General features: G+C 41.8%; 2 protein-coding genes and 1 non-coding gene across 4 annotated transcripts in view; 2 read left to right on the top strand and 1 right to left on the bottom strand.

The window, feature by feature from the left end:
• FN1 (fibronectin 1) overlaps positions 1 to 23,897 on the bottom strand; it is a 351,744-nt gene that overhangs the window by 240,211 nt on the left and 87,636 nt on the right. The gene's annotated exons all lie outside the window — the stretch shown is intronic.
• ATIC (5-aminoimidazole-4-carboxamide ribonucleotide formyltransferase/IMP cyclohydrolase) overlaps positions 2,858 to 23,897 on the top strand; it is a 31,592-nt gene continuing 10,552 nt past the window's right edge. For both annotated transcript variants that reach the window (XM_066280365.1, XM_066280364.1), the window contains exons 1-12: positions 2,858 to 2,989; positions 3,280 to 3,406; positions 4,447 to 4,523; positions 5,607 to 5,673; positions 11,170 to 11,258; positions 11,563 to 11,714; positions 12,048 to 12,204; positions 17,100 to 17,225; positions 18,052 to 18,159; positions 19,007 to 19,092; positions 19,767 to 19,856; positions 22,451 to 22,579. In XM_066280365.1, coding sequence (XP_066136462.1) covers positions 2,971 to 2,989; positions 3,280 to 3,406; positions 4,447 to 4,523; positions 5,607 to 5,673; positions 11,170 to 11,258; positions 11,563 to 11,714; positions 12,048 to 12,204; positions 17,100 to 17,225; positions 18,052 to 18,159; positions 19,007 to 19,092; positions 19,767 to 19,856; positions 22,451 to 22,579 — 1,227 coding nt within the window. In that variant the 5' untranslated portion in view covers positions 2,858 to 2,970. The remainder of the gene's footprint in view (positions 2,990 to 3,279; positions 3,407 to 4,446; positions 4,524 to 5,606; positions 5,674 to 11,169; positions 11,259 to 11,562; positions 11,715 to 12,047; positions 12,205 to 17,099; positions 17,226 to 18,051; positions 18,160 to 19,006; positions 19,093 to 19,766; positions 19,857 to 22,450; positions 22,580 to 23,897) is intronic.
• Positions 10,113 to 10,248, top strand: LOC136307258 (small nucleolar RNA SNORA55). Its single transcript, XR_010725916.1, has one exon. It is a non-coding gene; the product is annotated as a small nucleolar RNA SNORA55 (small nucleolar RNA).

The raw sequence follows: 23,897 nt of genomic DNA, 5'->3' as shown, positions 1-23,897 counted from the left end.
GTCGCAACGAAAAACTGATGATTGATGCTTCTCATCTCTTTCCATTCCTATCTATCTTATCCCTCTCTCTGCCTCTCTGTCTGTAAAAAAAAAAAAAAAAAAAAAGGAAAACAATAATGTTAGGCATAGATCCTTACAAGGTGAGTTCATGTTTTTGTGGGGACGTCTTTTATTTCTAATACTCTATCTTGTTTGTGACTAGCATCTTTAAGATGGACATACTCTAAAGCCCAGATAGATACACACTTAATCAACTACATCAAGGTAATGAACCAAAAATAAAATTACACTTGTTCATTACCCTCCTTAGTCAGTCACTTTGCAGTTTGTAGTTTTGGTAATTCTTTTTTAATAATCTGATTAAGTTTACAAAACAAATATTATTCCCATATTACAGACAAGGCAACTAAGGTTCCCAAAGATAGGGTGATTTTGCCAGGATCGCAAAGCTAGCAAAAAATCCATTTACAGCCCTGGCTGGTTGGCTCAGTGGTAGAGCATCGCTGGCATGCAGGAGTACCGGGTTTGATTCCCAGCCAGGGCACACAGGAGAAGCGCCTATCTGCTTCTCCACCCCTCCCCCTCTCCTTCCTCTCTGTCTCTCTCTTCCCCTCCTGCAGCCAAGGCTCCACTGGAGCAAAGTTGGCCCGGGTGGTGAGGATGGCTCTGTGGCCTCTGCCTCAGGTGCTAGAATGGCTCTGATTGCGGCAGAGCGACGCCCCAAGATGGGCAGAGCATCGCCCCCTGGTGGGTATGTCGGGTGGATCCTGGTCGGGCGAATGTGTGAGTCTGTCTGACTGCCTCCCCGTTTCCAGCTTCGGAAAAATACAAAAAATAAATAAATAATTAAAAAAAAATCCATTTACTCTTCCTGTTAACATATGAGGTAGTTATCAAGTCTGAACTGTAACAGTATATAGGGATTAGTTAGAATGAACCTCTGTAAACATATTTAAGTGAATAGAGTTGTGCCTTGGTCTGGAACCAAATTTCATTCTTTTTCATACATATGGTAGTGTTCCAAAGGGCTTCTACAAGAAATCAATTTAATCCCATGTTTTCTCATTTTATTAATATTTTCTAGTTGTACTTATGTTTCTATGCTTTCATTTCATCATGAGCTCCTTAAGGACAGTGATTAACTGACATTCATCTCTATTTTTCAAACACTGTATTTCTGCCATTTAGGCAGAAAGGGCTCAATAAATATTTACTAAATTGAATATTTGAATTTTATATGCAGAACAAATGCCGAGTGTCTAGGAGGTACTATTTATTTTTCTCTTATTAATAAATCTCGCCTGACCTGTGGTGGCGCAGTGGATAAAGTGTCGACCTGGAAATGCTGAGGTCGCCGGTTCAGAACCCTGGGCTTGCCTGGTCAAGGCACATATGGGAGTTGATGCTTCCAGCTCCTCCCCCCTGTCTCTCTCTCCTCTCTCTCTCTCTCTCTCTCTCTGTCTCTCCCCCCCCTCCTCTCTAAAATGAATAAATAAAATTTAAAAAAAAATTAAAAAATAAATAAATAAGTCTCAGCATTATTTACTCCTTTTTCTGCTTCCTATTTTCTATAAAAACCTGTCGATGCAAGGAACAGCCAAACCTTTAGGTAATTATTATGAATTTATTTGAGCCAAACTGATGAAATATGCATGGGAACAAGATCTCAAATGCTCCCGAGAACTCAGTTTTGCTGCTTCTTTCATGCACTTGAAATTAAGGAAGACACCGAAGGAAGTCTGGAGAAAGCAAGGCAGAGATTGGATTAAAGGATAGTTAAGATTATTGCTCTCTTGAGGGTTAATACCCTCTTCAAGGAGTATTTATGCTCGGTATTGCAAAGGTGGGTTAACCTAGATGCACAGAACGATGCACTTGCATTAGGGCCCATTGCTTACGGGGCTTGCTTAAGGCGAAGATAAACCTTTTACATGCCTGGAGCATTCCTGCCCAGGTAGGAATTTATAATCAAATCAAGGTTACTTATGATAAAACTTTTTTTTTTCTCTCCACAGTAAAGAGAAAAAGACTCCTTTCTGCAGCTGTGAGCCACAGAAAAACAAAAGATAAGGAAGTAGCATTATTTTGTAATATCATTCTAATAAGGAATATTTTAAAATATTTCTGCAGACTGCAATATATGTATATTTATTTTGTGGCAAAGGTGTTATTTTCACAAAGAAACGAGTATGTTCAGTTTTCCTTTTCGTGTTTTTAATTAGTTAAGAAAGGTATTCTGCTCTCTCCTTTAAATCAATATCGTTCCTCTAAGGTTTGAATCAAATAATATTTATTGATTTGCAAGGAGACACAGACGTCAAGCTATTTTAAAACGTGGAATGCCCATTTCACTTCGTTTTGCCTCTACTATGTGAACTGTGAAGTCAACCCCTTAATCTTTAATCTTCAGATCTTCCTTTTATTTATTTATTTATTTATTTATTTATTTATTTATTTATTTATTTATTTTTAGGTTTCCTGAAACCAGGAGCATAGGAGGTGATTGCCAAGATGCTGTCCACCTTTGACGCTTTATGAGCTTTTCCTTGGGTTTCTCCTGGGTTTGGTATCAAGGCTTTTGATACTTTTAATGTACAGTTCAGCCTCTGGGGGAGGGTGCCCTGGGCTACAGGCGTTTGCTCCTGAGGCCCGGGGACAGCCACATTCTGGGGGCCGGGTCAAGTCAGGCCCTCAGCGCGAGACAGGTGCGGGCATCCTTCAAGCTTAAGGTCTGGGCGCAGGAGAATCAGCAGGAGCCGCACCCCGCCTTCCCTTTCAGCCTGGAGGCTCCAATTTCAGGGCCAAAGCAGCAGGGCGGGCCGGGGGTGGGGCGGGCAGGGTCATGTGATCCATCAGGTGGCGGCGGGACCTCCTCGCTTCCGGATCGCGACCGTGTGGGCCGCCACGCTCCCGTGCACGTGGCGTCTGCTCCGTCGTCCGGGGTCGCTCGGCACCCCGCCGTCTGCAGCCATGGCCCCCGGCCAGCTCGGTGAGCTCCTCGCGCGTCCTCGGCCCTCGGCGCCCGGGCCCCACAGCGCCCTCAGCCGGGCAGTGGCGGCCGCCCGCGGGCCCCGGGGTCCCCGCCGCCCTGCAGGCCTGCGGGCCCGGCCCGCGGAGGTGCGGCTGCCCGGGGTATGATAAGACCCGGGCTCTGGGCCTGGGTGATGTGGGCGGGGGTTCTGGTGGCTTGAGATGCGTGACTGTGTTCCCCCAAAACGCATCCCCCCGATCATACTGTCACGTGCGGCAACTGAGGAGGGAAAATGTCTTCTTTTTCAGCCTTGTTTAGTGTCTCTGACAAAACCGGCCTTGTGGAATTTGCCAGAAGCCTAACTTCGGTTGGTTTGAATCTGGTCGCTTCTGGAGGGACTGCAAAGGCGCTTAGGGATGCTGGTCTGGCAGTCAGGTAAGGCACGCTTAGCTTTGCAGTGAAGTCCCATTGGAAAGGTGCCTGCTTCTCCCGCCCACAGGGCTGTGAGGTCGGTACTTGCTTACCCACCCACGTTACAGAAGAGGAAAGTGAGGCTCAGAGAGGTTTTATAACTACTGCGCGTTTGCAGAGTTAAGTAAGTATGGAGGGGAGCCAGAGGTTAGCACCCCTGGTATCCTCATTTTAGAAACCCCCTCCCCCAACCCGTTCCTTAAATTAATTTAGGTCAGCTATTTGTTTCACAAAACAAAGTCTGGTTTATGATTCACATGGTCTCTTTTGACCTGTTCTTTAGGAAACTTAACCTCTTCAAGATTCAAAGCTACCTCTGTTCCCTTAGCATCTCTGGTAACTACAGTGTGCCTGTAAAGTCATGGTGCACTTTTGACTGGTCACAGGAAAGCAACAAAAGACAATAGAAATGTGAAGTCTGCACCAAATAAAAGGAAAACTCTCCCAGTTTCATACCTATTCAGTGCAGTTCAATGTGGGCTCACGCACAGATTTTTTAGGGCTCCTTAGGTAGCTATCCCGTGTAGCCTCTACAGACTCGTCACTGACTGATGGCCTACCGGAACGGGGTTTCTCCACCAAACTGCCGGTTTCCTTCAACTGCTTATCCCACCGAGTAATGTGATTCCTATGTGGTGGCGCTTCGTTATAAACGCGCCGATATTCAAGTTGCACTTTGGTTACAGATTCGAATTTAGCGAGCCACAGCACACACTGAACTTTCCTCTGTACTGTCCACATCTCGACTGGCATGGCCGTGGGCTGCTCCGCTGTATACATGGTGTTACGTCATCATCTGCGCATGCTCACATGCTGCCACATCATCCTACAGAAACTGGGAGGGTTTTCCTTTTATTTGGTGCAGATTTCACATTTCTGTCGTCCTTTGTTGCTCTGAAAATGACAACAGTAAACTTAATGCTAGAGGATGCTTTGAAATAGTATAAAATGTAAAATGACAATTAAGTGGAAAGATTAGCAATGTTCTGGTTATCTATTTTCAGAGATGTCTCTGAGCTGACGGGGTTTCCTGAAATGTTAGGGGGACGTGTGAAAACCTTGCATCCTGCAGTCCATGCTGGTAGGTAGTTGGTACCTTCAATTTAAAATAATCAGTGGTTGGCCCTGGCCGGTTGGCTCAGTGATAGAGTGTTGGTCCAGTGTGTGGAAGTCCCGGGTTTGATTCCCTGCCAGGGCACACAGTAGAAGTGCCCATCTGCTTTATCTTTCTCTTCCACTGGAGCAAAGTTGGCCCAGGCACTGAGGATGGCTCCATAGCCTCTGCCTCAGGCGTAGAATGGCTCCAGTTGCAGCAGAGCAATACCCCAGATGGGCAGAGCATTGCCCCCCGGTGGGCATGCCCTGTGGATCCCAGTCCGGCACATGCTATAGTTGTTTGCCTCCTCCTGTTTCTCCCTTCGGAAAAATAAAATAATCAGTGGTTTTTAGGAATATTTTATTTGATTACTTTGCAGAATAAACAAGGCAAAAGGCAGGTCATAAGCTCAAAAAAAAAAATCGGAGGTTATATTGATTTTTGTCACATTGGCTACAAAAGTTCATAGTACATTAGAACTTGTTTAAAATCCAGTTTGCTTTATGTGTGAATAATTCAGATTTCTTTTTCTCTACTTGCTGTTAGTACTGACCTGTAGAGTGATAGTTCCTGCTGGAGTTAATGAAAATATTTAGATTTTATGTGTGGAAAGATTTTATCATGACTTAGGCTTAGCATAAAGTATGACCATATAACTGATTTACAAAAGTATTCTTTTTCAAAGTACTCTACTTTGTTCATTCATCTGAGACAGCAAATGGCATCCCAGTCAAAAATGGTGAGAAATAAGTAGATCGCTAACTTACTAGTTACAGAGAAATTGGCAGAATAAAAGGCTGTATGGCTAAGCATTAGACAAGCCATTTACTTAGGGGAGCTGGCAACAGTTATATGAAAATTCCTTTTATACTTTGGTGATTAAGGAAAGTGGAATCAGGAGCTGATAAAAAATATTTTAAAATATACCTGTTACTGTTATTTTAAACTGTGTTTGGAATTAAAATTAGGCTATGTTAGAAACTTCAACTTGATTGATGAGGTTATATTGGAAAGAAGTTCCTTATTCTGACTTGTTTTTGAACTCATATTTTAACTTTGTTAAATTAGGAATCTTGGCTCGTAATATCCCAGAAGATAATGCTGACATGGCCAGACTGGATTTCACTCTTATAAGGTAAAAATTCTAAGTTGAATTTTTAATACAGGAACAAAGATGAAGAGTATGCCAAACCTGGTGCCCCCTTTTTTTTTATCAAGGGGTACACTATATAAAGTATATGATTGTCTAATCACTAAGCTATACACCTGAAACCAATATAAGATTTAAAAAAAAAAGATTACCATTAGTCTTAGTTTAATGATTTTGACTGTAAACATTTATTGAATACCTTCTCTGATGTACATGTGTTAGCATTTTGGTTTTGCCAAATATATATTACCAAAACACACAAACAAAAAACAATCTTTTCTTTTATTTTTTTCTTTTATTTTTTTACAGGGACAGAGAGAGGGATAGACAGGGACAGATAAATAGGAACGGAGAGAGATGAGAAGCATCAATCATCAGTTTTTCGTTGCAAGACCTTAGTTGTTCATTGATTACTTTCTCATATGTGCCTTGACCATGGGCCTTCAGCAGACAGAGTAATTCCTTGCTCGAGCCAGCGACCTTGGGTCCAAGCTGGTGAGCTTTTGTTCAAACCAGATGAGCCCGCGCTCAAGTTGGCGACCTCGGAGTCTCGAACCTGGGTCCTCCACAGTCCGACGCTCTATCCACTGCGCCACCACCTGGTCAGGCTATTTTTTAAGAAGTGATGATCTAAATTTTCAAATGTATAAGCAACTTAGTTATTTGCATAAAATTATTCACTTTTTTTTTTCATGTGTGGAACAGCTTTATTTGGATACAATTCACATGCCATGTGATCTCCCAATTTAAAATAGACAACTCAAGCCTGACCGGGTGGTGGCGTAGTGGATAGAGCGTCGGACTGGGATGTGGAGGACCCATGTTCGAGACCCTGAGGTCACCAGCTTGAGCCCAACCAAGGTCGCTGGCTCAAGGAAGGGGTCACTTGGTCTGCGGTAGCCCCCCGGTCAAGGCACATATGAGAAATCAATCAATGAACAACTAAGAATTGATGTTTCTTGTCTTCCTCCCTTCCTGTCTGTTTGTCCCTATCTGTCCCTCTCTCTGACTCTGTCTCTGCCACACACACACACACACACACACACACACACACACAATAAAATAAATAAATAAATAAATAAATAAATAAATAAATAAATAAAATAGACAACTCAGTAGTTTGTCGTATATTCAGAGTTGTATAACCATCACCATGGTTCATATTAGAATGTATTTATCACCTTAAAAAATATCCATTAACATACATTCTTCATTTCTCCCAACACCCCACCAGTATGATTCTATTTATATGGATTTATCTGTACTGAGCATGTTGTATCAGTGGGAAATACAATATGTGGTCCTCTGTGACTAACTTCTTAAGCATGTTTTCAAGATATATCCATGCTATAACATCAATACTTCAGTTTTTTGTGTTTTGTTTGTTTTGAGAGGCAACAGCATTTATTTGTGACCAAAAAAATAGCTATTCAGAAAGCATTGATTCAGGCAAAAACCTAAAGTGTTTTGATTAGGAGACAAAGGCAAACAGCATTTACAAGAAAGAAGGGAGAGGGGAACCAGTACATCAGAAAAAAGAAGATATTTCTATTGGTGCAAATTAGCTGACATAGTAACACTAATTCTAAACAATGTATTGATTGATTGATTGATTGGATTTTTAGAGAGAGAGGAAGGGAGAAAGACTGACAGAAAGAGAAGCATTGATTTGTTGTTCCACTTATTCATGCCATCACTGATTGATTCTTGTATGTGCCCTGATGGGGAACTGAACCCACAGCCTCAGCATGTCAGGACTACACTCTAACCACATGAGCTACTTGGCCAGGGCCTCTAAACAATGTTTTTAATTTTTTAGTCTGGAAGTAATCAGTCCAGTAGTTATACCTGCTTTCTTGTTTTGTTTGCAAACAGTTCTTTGGGACATAATGTTGCCAGTTCAAATATTAGTTTTCCTGTTTTAATAGTCCAGTGTTTGAGGAGTAAGACACGAAGGGAAGTTCTTATGGAATGGCAGCTCCAACTCAAATTTAAAGTGACTTAGTTTATATTAACTTTTTACATTTTTCTCCTTTTGACCAAGCTCTTTCCTTAAAAACATCACTGGTCAACTATTGGAAAGCAGCACTATCAGTAATTCATTTGTTTGTTTTTGCTACAAAATAATCTGTTGTATGGACGAACTTGATTTGCCGGTTCATTAGTTGATAGACATTTGGATTACTTCTGCTTTTTGGATGTTAAGAGTAATGCAACTATGAGTATTCATGTACAAGTATTTTTGTGGACTGATACTTTCATTTCTTTTGGGTAGATGCCTACAAGGAGAATTTCTTGGTCAGGTGGTAACTATGTTTAACTGCCACACGGTTTTCCAAAGTGCTCTATCATTAACATACCCTACAGCATTGTACAAGGGCCCTAATTTTTCCTCATCCTCACCAACATGTGTTATGTATTATTTTGATGTAGACAACCTAGCAGCTGTGATGTGTCTCCCGGTGATTTTGATTTGCATTTCCTAGTGATGTTGAGCGTCTCTTCACATGCTTATTGGCCATTTGTGTATCTTTGGAGAAATGTCTGTTTAGATCCTTTGCCCATTTTTTATTTGAATTATTTTTCTTTTTATTATTAAGTTATAAGAGTTCATGTTATCTCATTCCATGAGCTGTTTTCATTTTATGGTGTCCTTTGATCATCATTAAAATTTTAAATTTGATGATTCTAATTTATCTGTTTTTTTTTTGTTTTAGCTGTTAATGCTTGCATCTTTGATTTCTTTGTGACATTTTATGTGTTGGTGTATGAAATACGGGTGCAGCTTGATTCTTTCGTATGTGGTGACCTAGTTGTTCCAGCATCACTCTTTAAAAAGACTATTCCTTTCCCATTGGGTGGCCTTGGCACACCTGGTCTATGTTTGTTGTCTGCCAGCACGACACCATTACTGCAGCTTTGTGGTAAATTTTGGAATTAAGAAGTGAGTCCTCCCACTATTTTTTTTTTTCTTAAGATTGCTTTGGCTAGCCAAGGTCCCTTGCATTTATATGAGTTTTGGGGTCAGCTTGCCCGTTTCTGCAAAAAAGGGGAGAGGTTGAAATTTTCACAAGGCTTGTGTTGAATCTGTGACTGATCTGGATGGTCCTGTCATCTTGGCAATATTAAGTTTTCAGTCCATAAACGTGGATGTCTTTTCATTTTAGATTTTCAACAATTTTTTACTTCTTGATGGACAAGTACTTTTGTTAAATATCGTCTTCATTTTTTTTGGTTTTGATACTAGTATAAGTAGAACTGTTTTCTTAATTTCACTTTCAAAATGTTCATTGCTAGTATGTACATGTTCAGTAAAGTATATATTCTATAACCTTGCTGAACTCATGAGTGTTGTTTTTTGTGGATTCCTTAGGATATTCTGTTGTGAGATCATGTCACTTGCTAATAGAAATAGCATCATTTCTTCCTTTGCATTCTTAATGTTTTGTTTTGTTTTTTCCTTTTGTCTGCTTTTGATCTGGTGAGATTGTCCAGTACAATGTTAAATAGAATTGGCAAGAGTAGACATCCTTGTCTTATCCCTGATCTTAGGAGAAATCAGTTTTCAACCTTGGCTGTGGTGTCTGCCTCTTTTTATATTTTACCGGATTCAGTTGGCTAGTATTTTCTTGAGGATTTTTGTGTATTTGTAAGAGGTACGAGACAGTCTTTTCTTGTGCCTGGTTTTGACATTAAAGTCATAGGCATTAGGAAGTGTTCCCTTCTCTTTTTCTTCATTATTTTTTCCAGTTGAGCTTGTTTCTCTGGGGACCAGTCCACAGAGCTTCTCACATTGCAGTTCTAGGAGTGAAGCTTTACTTCACTTGTTAATTTTAGATTAGTTCTGTATCTTAAATTATTTTTCTGGCCGCCTACTTTTTTCCTTTTTTTAACTTAAATTTACCATATTTTTCGCTCCTGACCATAGACACACCTAGGGTTTTAAGTAGGAAAATAAGAAAAAAAAAATTCTGAACCAAATGGCGTGTTAAAATATTTAATAAAATACTGTATTTTTTGCTCCATAAGATGCACAGGCATTTTCTCCTCGACTTTTGAGAGGGGGGGGGGGAGTGCATCTTGTGGAGTGAAAAAAACAGTAATACACTATTCTATTAATGTTTCCGGTGTGCACCCAGTGATTAGACATTATATATCTTACTAAGTGTTCATTCCAATGAATCTCATACCCATCTGACACTGTATGTAGTTACTAGAATATTATTGACGATGTTCCCTTTTGCATCACCATGACTATTTTGTGACGACCAACTTGTACTTTTTAATCCTTTCACCTTTTGTCTTTATTGTATATGAGCTCTCTGAAAACAAAACAAGCCAATATTTTACCCTTAGAATATCCCATCATTTTCACCCTCGTACATAATTCACTGGAAATAGAATCTAGAATTGAATGGTTACGTGCACCTGAATCTTTCCCATCCTTTGCTGTTTGGTGCTGGTGTGGGGACAGACGGTGCCACAGACAAAGCAGAGGAAATCCAGACAGGCCGTTTTTCCACTTGTCCTGGGGTCTGTCTCTACAACTCTGCCACATTAAAAAAAAAAATTGGTTCCTTTTCAATATGAGGATATTCTCTATAGCCTTGTGTTAAGGCTATGTTACACAAATTTATGTTAAATTTCGTGAAGTTGTTGATGGCTTGATGGAACAGCGGGCAGCGGTGTGCCCAGGCGGCGGCAGCATGCATGGGGCACCGGCTTATCCCGGCGGCAGCGGTGTGCCCAGGCGGCGGCAGCGTGCATGGGGGCCCCGGTGTACCCCGCCGGCAGCGGTGTGCCTAGGCGGCGGCAGCGTGCACGGGGCACCGGCCTACCCCAGCGGCAGCAGCGTGCATGGGGCGCCGGCCTACCCCAGCGGCAGCAGCGTGCATGGGGCGCCGGCCTACCCCAGCGGCAGCAGCATGCATGGGGCACCGGCTTATCCCGGCGGCAGCGGTGTGCCCAGGCGGCAGCAGCATGCATGGGGCACCGGCTTATCCCGGCGGCAGCGGTGTGCCCAGGCGGCGGCAGCGTGCATGGGGGCCCCGGTGTACCCCGCCGGCAGCGGTGTGCCCAGGCGGCGGCAGCATGCATGGGGCACCGGCTTATCCCGGCGGCAGCGGTGTGCCCAGGCGGCGGCAGCGTGCATGGGGGCCCCGGTGTACCCCGCCGGCAGCGGTGTGCCTAGGCGGCGGCAGCGTGCATGGTGCATGGGACCCCGGCGGCAGCGGTGTGCCCAGGCGGCAGCAGTGTGCATGGGAGCGCCGGCCCACCGGAGCCCCTTTGGTCTCCCTGTGCTGGCAGCATGGGGGAGGGCTTGACTTTCCACCTAACTTTTTACAATGCTAAACTGTCAGGCTTTACGTTTTAGATCTTGATGGGTTTGGGACACCTATTAATAGCAATTGACTTTTTTTTTCTACAAAGCGATAAACCACGTACGTGGAGGTTTTAATGACAAGTACCTTCTTCTTTTAGAGTTGTTGTTTGTAACCTGTATCCCTTTCTGAAGACAGTGGCTTCTCCAGATGTAACTGTTGAAGAGGCTGTTGAGCAAATTGATATTGGTAAGTTGGAAAAACCATTTTTTGAAGACTGACGAGAGGAGAGGGTTATTTAAAATTTAAATCAGATTTTATTTTGAAATTTCACTGTTGAGGGAGTAGGAAATGGTGACGGCTCCCAGATTGTGTGCCGGGTTGATGGTAATTCATCTCTATTTTCTCAGCTGTTTCTTTGTGGAGGGATTCCTCTGGGTGGTTTTTTTCCCTTAGTGTTTAAGTCAAGAATTAAAGTAGAGGTATGTGTACAATGACTGTATTTGAAAGAGGTTACACCGATAGGAAACTGCTTGTCTTTTGTTTTTCAAAGGGGGAGTAACCCTGCTCAGAGCAGCAGCCAAGAACCACGCCCGAGTGACAGTGGTGTGCGACCCGGAGGACTACACGGCCGTGTCCACAGAGATGCACAGCTCCGGTGGTAGGGACACCTCCTTGGAGACGAGGCGCCAGTTGGCCTTGAAGGTGGGGGTCACTTATATTTAGTGCAGTGTTTGTGAAACAAAAGAGTACTCACTTCTCACTTGATTGTATCATTTCCCAAGGCTCTGCTTGGAGCTGCTATGCTTTGGTTATAAATGAGACCAAGTATTAGAGAAGTATATTCCCTTAAAAAGATTAAAAGAGAATTGGAAGGGGAATAATTCACTGTGCCTTTTCTTATTGTTTGGTGTCTTTCCTGCTCAGGAGTGTGTGGAATGGGGGTGTGTGTGTAGTTGGCTGTTGCTAAGAGAAAACAATTTTGTTCCCACTCTGGGAAATGCTGCTGGCGTCTCACAAAACGTCCACTTCCGGTAGGCTTTCACTCACACCGCACAGTACGATGAAGCTATTTCAGATTACTTCAGGAAGCAGTATAGCAAAGGGATATCGCAGATGCCCTTGAGGTACGGGATGAACCCTCATCAGAGTCCAGCCCAGCTGTACACGCTGAAGCCCAAGCTGCCCATCACAGGTAAAGGCCGAAGGTTCTGTGGCACGGTTGCTGTGTCGGGGTGGGGGGTGTCCTTCTCTGTGTTGTATCCGATGCGGTTCGCGTTTAGAAAATAAAGTCAATTTTATTATACCTCTTAAAGCTGCCTGAAGTTTGAGATATCAGTTGGACTGGTAAGCAAAAAATATTGAAGATCGTCTAGGCTTCTGGAGAGAGGTTGAGTTGGGATGTGTTTGTCTTACAGATAATTTTGAAAACTTAGGACAGGGTGGATGGCCTGGATTTTGTAGACGAGGCTCAAGGCCAAGCCTTGGGGTAGCAGTGGAGGAACCAGCAGAGAAAAGCTGTAACGTTTGAAGCAGTTGGGCTGCTGCTGAGAACAGAAAGGTGACCGTTTGGTTTGGCAGTTCTGTGAGAAGCAATTTCCTTAGCATGGTGGATCTGGAAGCCTGGCTGACCTGGGCCAAAACGGGAATGTGAGGTTAACAGCGATGCAGGGAATTCTTTGAACAGAGAAATTAGTGAGGACTTCCATAGGATTGTAGAGTCACAGGAGGGTTTCCCATTTCTCATTCTGTTTTGTTCTTTTTCTTTTTGGTGAAAGAGACAGAGTGACAGCTAGGGACAGACAGACAGGAAGGGAAAGAGATGAGAAGCATCAATTCTTTGTTGTGGCACCTTAGTTGTTCATTGATTGCTTTCTCACATGTGGCTTGACCGGGAGGTGGGGAGGGCTACAGCAGACCCAGTGACCCCTTGCTCAAGCCAGCAACCTTGGGCTCAAGCTGGTAAGCCTGCTCAAACTGGATGAGCCCGCACTCAAGCCGGCAATCTCAGGGTTTCGAACCTGGGTCCTTTGCGTCCCAGTCAGATGCTCTATCCACTGCACCACCTCCTGGTCAGGCTAGTTTTGTTCTTAAGTGGGCTTGTCCTGCTCTGTGGTAGAAGGGAAAAGGGGGTACAGGTGACAGAGGAGAAAGTTGTGGGTGTGAGTGGCCCCCTCGAAGCCCCAGGCTTTGGAGGGAGGGTGGCTGTCAGCTGAGAGTGAGGACAGCTCCATAGCCTGGGGGGGGCGGGGGACAGGCGCAGGCACTCGGTGGGTCCGTGTGGGTCCGTGTGGGTCTGTGGTGGTGGGAGGACGCAGGCACGCCAGGCCACTTCTCTTTGCTCCGTCACCACCCGAGGGGGAGGAGTGGGGAGCAGTGTAGGAGGTTTGAGGAGAATTTGAAATACTCTCTTGTTTACTGTTCACCTTTAGTGAATAAACTACTTCTGTTAGTACTTTACTTCAAATAAATTTTCTAACACTGCCCCAGCTCCCGTCATTACCCCAAAAGTCTCCCAGACTGACCTCTCCATTCTCTTTGTCCTTTTTATTCTTCACAACAGAGCCATCTTTTAAAAACCTAAATCAGATGTTAGACCTACTAAAAACATTCATTGGCTTTTTCCTAGAAACCTCTTAATCTTGCTCTAATTACTCCACAACCCTCCTCTCATTCACTTCTCCCCAGCTTCTCCTTGCAGACTGATAGCACCTTCTTTTAGGCTGAGTTTCTTCAACCCCAGGACCTTTGCACTAGTCACTCCTTTCACCCAGAATTCTTCTCTCTGGTCTTCATAGTACCCTATTAACTTGCATTCAGATCTCACCTTAAATGTCACCACCTCATAGAAGCTTTCCGGACCACCCAGACCATAGTAGCTGTCAGTCACACTTCTATAACATCACTCCATTTTGCTGCATATATTTATATTTAGTCTTCTCCCTTGAGGCTGTCATCTCCTAAGAACGGAAACCTTGTCTGTCTTTATTCATTGCTTCTTGTTTGTTCATTGCTGTATCCCTAGTGCTTAGAATATTGATTATCATATTTCTGAAGTATTTATTAAATGGATAATTAGAAACTTGACATTTTGCATGAATTTTTACTTCTAGAATTTCTTAGAACAGATTTATCTACTAATGTACCTCAGATATTTTCTCCTTATAGTGATATACTCCCCTTTTAGATTCTGTGGCAAAAAAATAATTTATGTACTTCCAGATACCAATTTTGTTTTTTTAGGAAGGGAGAGAGATGAGAAGCATCAACTCATAGTTGCAGCATTCTTAGTTGTTCATTGATTGCTTTTCATGTGTCTTGACTGGGGGGCGAGGGGGCTCCAGCTGGCCAGTGACGCCTTGCTCAAGCCTGCGACCATGGGGTCATGTCTGTGAGCCCAGTCAGAAGCTGTGAGCCCGCGCTCAACCTTGTGAACTCAGAGTTTTGAACCTGGGTCCTCAGCATCCCAGGTTGACACACTACCCGCTGTGCCACTGCCGCGGACCAGCGCAGCTTCCAAATAACGGTGCGGAATTAAGGAAACACACTTTGTCAGAACAAAACCGATGGGACCGGGAGGACTCTTCAAACTGCCTGGCAGCATCTGAGTGCCTCACAGCCCCAGTTCGCTTTATTATATGGACCTATGCAAATCAAGGACCCTGATACAAAGTTGCACATCAAAGGCTAAGACAGGAACTCTCCCAAGGCAAAAACAGTATACATTAGTGAATTTTACAAACATCTGAAAACAGAGTCAGAGGAAGGGCATGTATATTGCTTCCTGCAACCCAAGGAAGCAAGTGGAGTGGGTGCAAATACTCAGCATCAAAGCCAAATATGGAGATGGAGGGGGGGAGAACTTAGCCTTTTGCTAAGCCTCAAATCTATAATGGCTTTTTGCCATTAACGGTCCACAACATGCCACCACCTGGCCAAGCCCCCAATTTTTCATTTTCAAAAGCTTTTGTATTTGTACTTGGTTGAGAGAACTATTTCTGTTGTGAAGTACTATTCTTTAGAGCAGTTTTAGATTTGTGGGAAAATATCAGAAGGTAGACCACGGACATCCCCTCCCCACTTTTCCCTATTAACTTGCATTTCTTACTCTTGATGAACCAGTATTCATTATTATTATTTTATTTTACTTTTGAGAAAGAGGTAGAGAGAAGAATCAATTTGTTCTGTTTATGCCATTGATTGCTTCTCATATGTGCCCTGACTGGGGCTTGAACTGGCAGTCTTGGGGTCGAGCCGGCACCCTCAGATCCATCCGGCAGTACCTGCCCCGGGATCGAACTGGCATCCTCGGTGCTGTAGAACAGCGCTCCACCCACTGTGTTCTGGCTAGGGCTCATCATTATGAACTAAGGTCCCTAGTATACATTAGGCTTTACTCTGTTCTATGTTCTGTAGGTTTGGGCAAATGCATACTGTCATTAGACACCTCAATAATATCACCTGAAATAGTTTTACCACCTGAAAACTCCCTGCGTTCTATTCCTAACCCCTGCAACCACTGATGTTTTTACTGTCTCCATAGTTTTGCTGTTTCCAGAAAGTTGTAACATTGGAATCATATACTCTGTTCCTTTTCACACTGGCTTTTTTTACTTAGCTGCATGCATTTATTTTAATGTTTCTCCATGTCTCTTGGTGGCTTGAGAGCTCATTTCTTATCACTGAATAATATTCTATTGTATACGGCTGTGCCATAGTTGGTTTCTCCATTCACCTCCTGAGGGACATAAAAAATAAAAGGATAATTTTTGACAGTTATGAATTTAAGCTGCTAAAAACATTCAAGTATAGGTTTTTGTGTGTATGTTTTCAACTCTTTCGTATGAATACCTAGCATTTGCTATTATTGCTTACTGTTTATTGCCTATTTTGTTTCTCCTATTCCTTTTTCATAAGCTCCATAAAGACTGATATATTTTTGAGGGGGTAGCTATTTTATTTATGGATGATACCCCAAGTACCTAGGACAGTGCCTAACATCACAGTAGGTACGCAATAAGTATTTGGCAAAGTTTTACATTTTAAAGTATCTAGTGCCTAAGGTAACACAAAGGAAATGCAGTTGTGTGTGTTTATTTTTAATTAATAGCCCGCTATTTTTTTTCTATGTGCTGAACTTACAAATAAGTGTTAACTTCTAAGAAATCCTGTCATTGTTAAGAAAATGGGCAACGCAGAGCTCTGAATCTTAGTCTTCTTAACTGCATTTCAAATTTAGGCAGAACTGGGACTGGTGTCAAAGGAGAGAAATTCATCACATTTTCCCTCCTATCCTCACAGCTCTCAGCACTTTAGTTTGTAATATTCTTTCTTCAGTCAACAACGTTCATAACGTGAAGTTGATACTGTCTCTGTATTGTCATGATTGATTAGTCTTCGTTCTCTATTGAAATGGAACCCTGCCTGTCGTGAGTCTTGTCCTTCTTTCCCCCTTCCTGGACTGCTCCTGGTTTACTTCTGGGTTGCTGGATGCGGGCCTCCAGTGGAGTGCGTGTGTTTTCACTTCTCTCGTCAAGGTCTCCTATTTGTTTGTGTCGATCTGTTTGGCTCTTCACTTAAGACATGTGCGGTGTTTTTTTGTTTTTTTTTCATTTTTTTTTTTTTTTCATTTTTCTGAAGCTGGAAACAGGGAGAGACAGACAGACTCCCGCATGCGCCCGACCGGGATCCACCCGGCATGTTCACCAGGGGCGACGCTCTGCCCACCAGGGGGTGGGTGCTCTGCCCATCCTGGGCGTCACCATGTTGCGACCAGAGCCACTCTAGCGCCTGGGGCAGAGGCCACAGAGCCATCCCCAGCGCCCCGGCCATCTTTGCTCCAATGGAGCCTTGGCTGCGGGAGGGGAAGAGAGAGACAGAGAGGGAAAGCGCGGCGGAGGGGTGGAGAAGCAAATGGGCGCTTCTCCTGTGTGCCCTGGCCGGGAATCGAACCCGGGTCCTCCGCACGCTAGGCCGACGCTCTACCGCTGAGCCAACCGGCCAGGGCGACATGTGCGGTTTTAAGAAATGTACATATATCTGACCTTGTTGGTCCTACTTGGTCATGCTTGTATATTTTTTTATATGTAGTTCTAAATGGAGCCCCTGGATTTATAAACTTGTGTGATGCTTTGAATGCCTGGCAGCTGGTGAAAGAACTCAAAGACGCTTTGGGCATTCCGGCCGCGGCCTCTTTCAAGCACGTCAGCCCGGCAGGTAACGCGTTGGCTCTGGCCCTGTTCGAAGTGCACGTCTTTTTCATTTTAAAAAGAATTGGTGCATTCTTATGCAGATACAGACATTCTGTGAAGTCTGAAACCATATTTTTTTTGTCTGCTAACACTTTCATTAGAGCAACATGATAAAAATAAACACAAATTGGTAGTCTATGTAAACACCATTGTGTGACATTGTGAGATAGGAAGATTAGGAAATAGTATTTTTGTAATGGAAACGTGAAGTTTTAGAAAATAAAATAGCTTCATGCAGTATGATTAACTAGTTTTCCACACATATGAAGATGGCACTGAGTAGACCTAACGAAGGTTTCTCAGGACACGTGTCTGTGACCTGACAGCCGTTGCACGAGGTACCTTTTTGCTCTTCATGTTTAAGTCAATTCCACAACTTGTTTATATCACCAAATCTGTTGACTGTCCAGCACATGACTAGTCCTCAGGTGTTTATTCAGTGCTAAAGCGACGTGAGCAGGAAGAAATACGCGTCCTGGGGTACAGGGCATAACGGAGAGTCAGGACTGAAGTAGACTAGCTCCCTGCACGTGCCCAGTGCTGGCCAGCCTCAGACACGGGGCTGTTCTCAGAGGCCAGAGCAGGAGGCTGTCTCCACCTCCACCTCCCCCTCCCCTACAACTGCGTTTTTGATGTTTAATTATCTGGCCAAACAGATTTCTGTTTAATTTGGCACAGGTGCTAGAAATTATGCTGCATAAACAATGTTAAGAAAATGGTCGCTTTGATTTAGGAGTCGACATCTAATAACTTGGTATCTTTTGGTTTCTTTTGTGATTTTCCGTTATCAGGTGCTGCTGTTGGAATTCCACTTAGTGAAGATGAGGCCAGAGTCTGCATGGTCTATGACATGTATCAAACCCTGACCCCCATCTCGGCTGCGTACGCACGAGCAAGAGGTCAGGAGAATAACCAGGTGTTTGGGGGTTTTTAGTAGAAAAAGCGGTATTTTATATTAAGTAGAATAAAATAGTAATAAGTTTGTTTTGTTGTAAGATTTCATATTATCCTTAATTTGTTTTTTATTAATACTCTGAATGACTGTATGAGTGCCTTGGAATAGAATTGTTTGTAAAAATGTGTTGGTATTTTAATGTAATAAAGGGGAGCATAATTGGAACCTGGTACATGTAATTTTAGATTAGGCTGTTGAATGCATTTGAATTGCTTAATATACGACTAAAATTGTATGGTTGTTCTGGCTGTGCTGACTTTGGTTTGAATTACACGTTTCACAAATACCTAATTTGTGTGTTTAATAACCTGTGAATATTATTATATTATCTTTGGGAGATTATTGAGAAACCTGATGTTACAGTTTACCTTCTGTAGCCGGGGTTAGCAAACTAGGGTTCACGGACAAGATCCAGCCTACCACCTATTTTTTGTAAATGGTTTGATTGGAATAAGGCCATGTCCCTTTGTCGATGTGGGGACGGTGGCTGGTTTAGAACTACAACCAGAGTTCACTGGTTGCACCAGAGACCATGTGGCCACAGAGCCTAAAAAGTATTTATATCAAACTGGTCACAGAACAAGTTTGCAGAGAGCTGCTCAACAGGGTGAAATTAAAGGTTACTTTCTCACTGATTGTTTCAGTTAAATGACTTATTAATCTATTGTTTCAATTTTATGTAAACAATACCAGACTTAGGAAATGGATTTAACATGATCACACTGGGTTTTTTAAAATATTTGTCTTTTTCTAATTTATGGTAAATACCTCTTTTTAATTTTTATTTTCAGGAGCTGATAGGATGTCTTCATTTGGTGATTTTATTGCATTATCTGATATATGTGATGTTCCTACAGCCAAAATCATCTCCAGAGAGGTTAGTGGACATTTATATATCCTGATCCATGCATAACTGAGTAAAGCTTTATTAATTCAGTGTTAGCTGAAACGATAACATATAATAAACTGCTCCTAAAAATTAGGGGATATTTTATCACTTCATACTCATTTTGAAATATCCCCTCATTTTTGTGAGCAGTGTATTTATACCATGTATAAATTAGTTCATCATTTAGAATATTCATATTTTATGAAGAACATAAATCCATGACTGAATTGTAATTTTGAGATTTAGTGAATTAATGTTTCAAATGGGAATTTTGCTGTTAAGATAAAGTTTTAATTTATATGTTTAATTTTTAAAATTTTCTAGTATTTGTTATCTTAATGTCAAAGTTATTTTTTCTGAAGAGCAAAAGATGCCTTCTCGGATGGTGACATAATAATGGGCTTTACTGTAAACCTCCGTGAGTCTGCAGTTGGGGATTGTATAATGGGAAAAATTATAAACTACTCTGAAAAACTGCTCTCCATCAGCTGAGTACCAAACAAGCATTCCAGAAAGGGGGTGGTGCTGGGCAACCAACAGCTCAAGTGAAGCAACTGGAAAATCCAGAAATTGTGGCTGCATTATTCGAGATAAATAATTGTCTCTAGATTTTCAAAGAGGTGTTCTGTAATTCCTTAGAACAGATAAATATTTATTTACAGGTATCTGATGGTATTGTTGCCCCAGGATATGAAGAAGAAGCTTTGAAAATACTTTCTAAAAAGAAAAATGGGAGCTACTGTGTTCTTCAGGTTAGTGAATTTCATGCCTGAAACGGTAATTTGTTCTTTTATTTTGTGTCTCTTTTCCCCCATATTTAATAACTCCTTTATGCCAACACTCTTTACTGCAGTTTCTTTATCCTTAATCCTGTTTTGTTTTTTTGCTATTGATTTTGGGTTTCAGATGAGGGTATCTTCTTATTCTTAATAAACATTTTTTTGTTTTTTTAAATAGTTATTAAAAATACCTAATAATTAAAATTTCTTGCTTATCTTTCCTGAAATACATTTTTAGCAAATATGTGCATGTTTTTTCCCTTTCTTTTTTTTCTCCCATAACTGACACAAATACACAGTGCTTCACTATGGAATAAATTCACCATGGAATTTTTCCCCATGGCTGTGTATCTTACCTGGACAGTCACCAATCTTTAGGTATAACACAATCCCTACAATGAATAATCCAGAAGAAAGAGCCCTAGATGTGAAGTTAAACAGGGTCATAATTCCAATAGATACTTCTCTTAAAACTACAGCAAATTTTATGTCTTAATGGGAATGTGTCAAGTATCCTATTTCATTTTTTTTTTTGACAGAGACAGAGGAAAGTTAGAGAGAGGGACATATAGGGACAAACAGGAAGGCAGAGAGATGAGAAGCAATGATTCTTTGTTGCAGTACCTTTGTTGTTCATTGATTGCATTCTCATGTGACCAGAAGGCTACAGCAGAGCAAGTGACCCCTTGTTCAAGCCGGCAACCTTTGGGCTTAAGCCAGCGACCATTGGGTCATGTCTATGATTCCATGCTCAAACCACCGACCCCACGCTCAATCTGGGTGAGCCCGTGCTCAAGCCGGCTACCTTGGGTTTTCGAAAACTTTTTCATCTTAGCCATAAGATAGATGAAAGGGGCATCTCCTTGCCATTTTTATTTCTCATTATGTGTGGATTGAACATCTTTTCACATTTAGGAGTATTTTTACTTCCTTTTTATGAGCTACACTCTTTGCTTTTCTAATAAGTTGAGATTTTTTTTTCTTACTGATTTTTGCTAGCTCTTAGATATAAGGGAAATTAGCCCATAGTCTAAGATTTTACAGTGATAAAGCAAAGAGTTAATTGAGTTAGAAAGTAAAAAATTGTAATGCTGTTTTTCAGAAAGTATTGATGCCAGAAAATCTGTAGAATACCAACTTCATATAATGGAAGTTCCAAATACTTCTATCCTTGATTATAAGATACCAGTAATGTATGATTTACCATATATTCCACATCAGCTTTTTAAGGAAAGGAGAAAAAATACCACTTTAAATACACACATTTTTTTTCTCCTAAGCTACTTGACAATAGGTTCAACCAGTTAGCTGCCACTATAGTTTTCATTCTCTTAATTGTGTCTTTTGTTGGTAAAGGTATTAAGGATATATGGCCATTAGCAGTTATGCACAGCAACATACAGAGTGTTTTCCAAACCCGAGCTCATCACCATGATCTTTAAGCAGCTGCCAGTTTCATATTCAGAAGTGTGAAAAGGCTGCTGGCACTTTCTCAGTACTTCGAGAATTTGGCTCAGTTTGCATATAGACACATAGTTTATAATAGATTTTCAGAAAAAAAGAAAAATTAGAATTAATTTTTGTGCCACAGCCTGTTATTAGCAAATTTTGTTTTATCTGATAATTTTCAAAAGGATTATATAGTGATGCAAAATGCAATCAGTAGAAGCATTGGTTTTAATATTTAAAAATTGTAAAATCTGCCTCACCAGGTGGTAGCACAGAGGATCAGGTGTCAGCTTGGGACGCTGAGGACCCAGGTTCGACACCACAAGGTGGCCAGCTTGTGCTTGGGCTCATCCGGATTGAGCGTAGGCTCACAAGCTTTATTTATTTATTTATTTATTTATTTAACATATACCAGCACATCACTAGGTATATTTTTCTTTCTTTTTTTTTTTTATTCATTTTAGAGAGGAAGGGGAGAGACACAGAGAGAGAGAGAGGAGAGACAGAGAGAGAGAAGGGGGGGAGGAGCTAGAAGCATCAACTCCCATATGTGCCTTGACCAGGCAAACCCAGGGTTTCAAACCGGCGACCTCAGCATTTACAGGTCGATGCTTTATCCACTGCGCCACCACAGGTCAGGCTCACAAGCTTTAGTGTGGGATCATAGACATGACCCCAAAGTTGCTGGTTTGAGCAAAGGGTCAGTGGCTCAGCTAGAGCCCCTCGCCACCCCCACCCCCATCAAGGCACATATAAGAAGCAATGAATGAAAAGTAAAGTGCCACAACTATGAGTTGATGGTTCTCATCTCTATCCCTTCCTGTCTGTCTGTCTCTGTTTCTGTCTCTCTCACATGCTAAATTAAAAAAAAATAAAGAAAAATTGTAAAACCCATAGTAATACCCTATAGAGTTATAAAACCTATAAAAATTTTTGGTGTAAAATATCGGTGGCTGGCCTTCTCTTCGTACCCACACTGAGATGATTTTTTGTATGCTTAATTTAAAAACTGCATATAACCCTGTTTACAAAGAAATCCTTTGTCTATAATTTACATGAAAAGTTTTATGGGATGTAAGTATATATATTACTTCTAACTCTTTATATTTGTATTTTAGATGGACCAGTCTTACAATCCAGATGAAAATGAAGTTCGAACTCTCTTTGGGCTTCGCTTAAGCCAGAAGAGAAATAATGGTGTCATCGACAGGTCATTATTTAGCAATGTTGTTACCAAGAACAAAGATGTAAGTTTGAAAATGTCTGAATTGAATGTTACTAATTTTATAGGTCTGTTTTTAATATTTTTTAGCTTATGCATTTATTATGGCCCATATTTATAACTGGTTGATAGTTCAATGTCTGGTGTGTCTTTGAGTCATCAAGTAAGCTTGAGGGCTTAAAAAATGAATAAAAGGCTGTATTAGAAGCTTCTGTGAATACTCTGTATAGACATAGAGAGATTTATCTTCATTTATACATAAGTGGGATCATGTCTTTTATAATTCTGTTCTGTAACTTGCCTCTTTTCATGCACTGAGTTATAAATGTGTTTCTGTATTAATAAACGTGTTTGCACATGTTCATCTGAATGGCCACACAGCAGTTCATGTATAGATGCACTACGGTGGGTATTTCAGTGGTTTTCATTAGAACTGAGATCAGTGTTTTTATGTAAACAACTTTTTGCTCTTTGCTTTTTGTCACCTTATAGGAAAGACATATTCCTAGGGTAATAATAGTGATTTTATTTTATAATTATGTGTTATATCATTTAATACAATAACACTACATGGAGGGGCAGGGGTGGGGGGACTACTGTAATCTCTATTGTTAAGGTCACAACATTATGATGGAGGAGATAGTTAAGAAGTTTGCCTAAGATTACACAAGAAGAAAATGGGTGAGCTGGTGGATGGTTTCAGAAATCTCTTCACTGGGCCTCCAATTTGACGTATTTTTCTGGGTCTAACGTTGGCTGTTTTGGGGTCTAACAACACATCTTCGGAGATGTGTTGCTCTGCAGCTGTGGTCTTGCCTGCCGTGTGCCTGGTATTTTTGATTGACTGCTTGTCATTGCTTGTGATAATACAGAGCTGTTCTGAGGTTCTGGGTTGACTTATGCTTCTGGCAGATCACATGAAGGCAGATCATCTTTATTCAGGCAGGAGTTGAGCAGATTTGAATTTAGGCTTCAGTTTTGTAAGGACTGCTCTGTTTATGGTTCACCCTTGTTCTGCTGTAAGCTGCAAGCGTCCACGTACCACGCCTCTCTGGTGTACGCTGAACTCCATTTTTGCCTTTTAGTCCTGTGAGCCTCCAAAACTGCTCAGCTTATTCATCTGAGTTGGTTGCCAGCATCTTGGAACGTGCCCTGAGGGGAAAGCATAGACCGTCACTTTCACTTCTCCCTCTGTCTTGAGCTTTTGCCTTCAGTGCTTGCCATTTCACTAGCTCTGTGTGTAGCTTTCCTGTTGTTCTTAGTAGAGGATTGGCCTCTCAACAAGTCATTCACTGAACCAGAAGTGAGGGACTAGACCAGGGGTAGTCAACCTTTTCATACCT

This window comes from Saccopteryx bilineata, chromosome 5 (assembly GCF_036850765.1).
Source record: "Saccopteryx bilineata isolate mSacBil1 chromosome 5, mSacBil1_pri_phased_curated, whole genome shotgun sequence".
Lineage (NCBI taxonomy): Eukaryota > Metazoa > Chordata > Mammalia > Chiroptera > Emballonuridae > Saccopteryx > Saccopteryx bilineata.
This window is presented reverse-complemented; position numbering and strand designations above follow the sequence as displayed.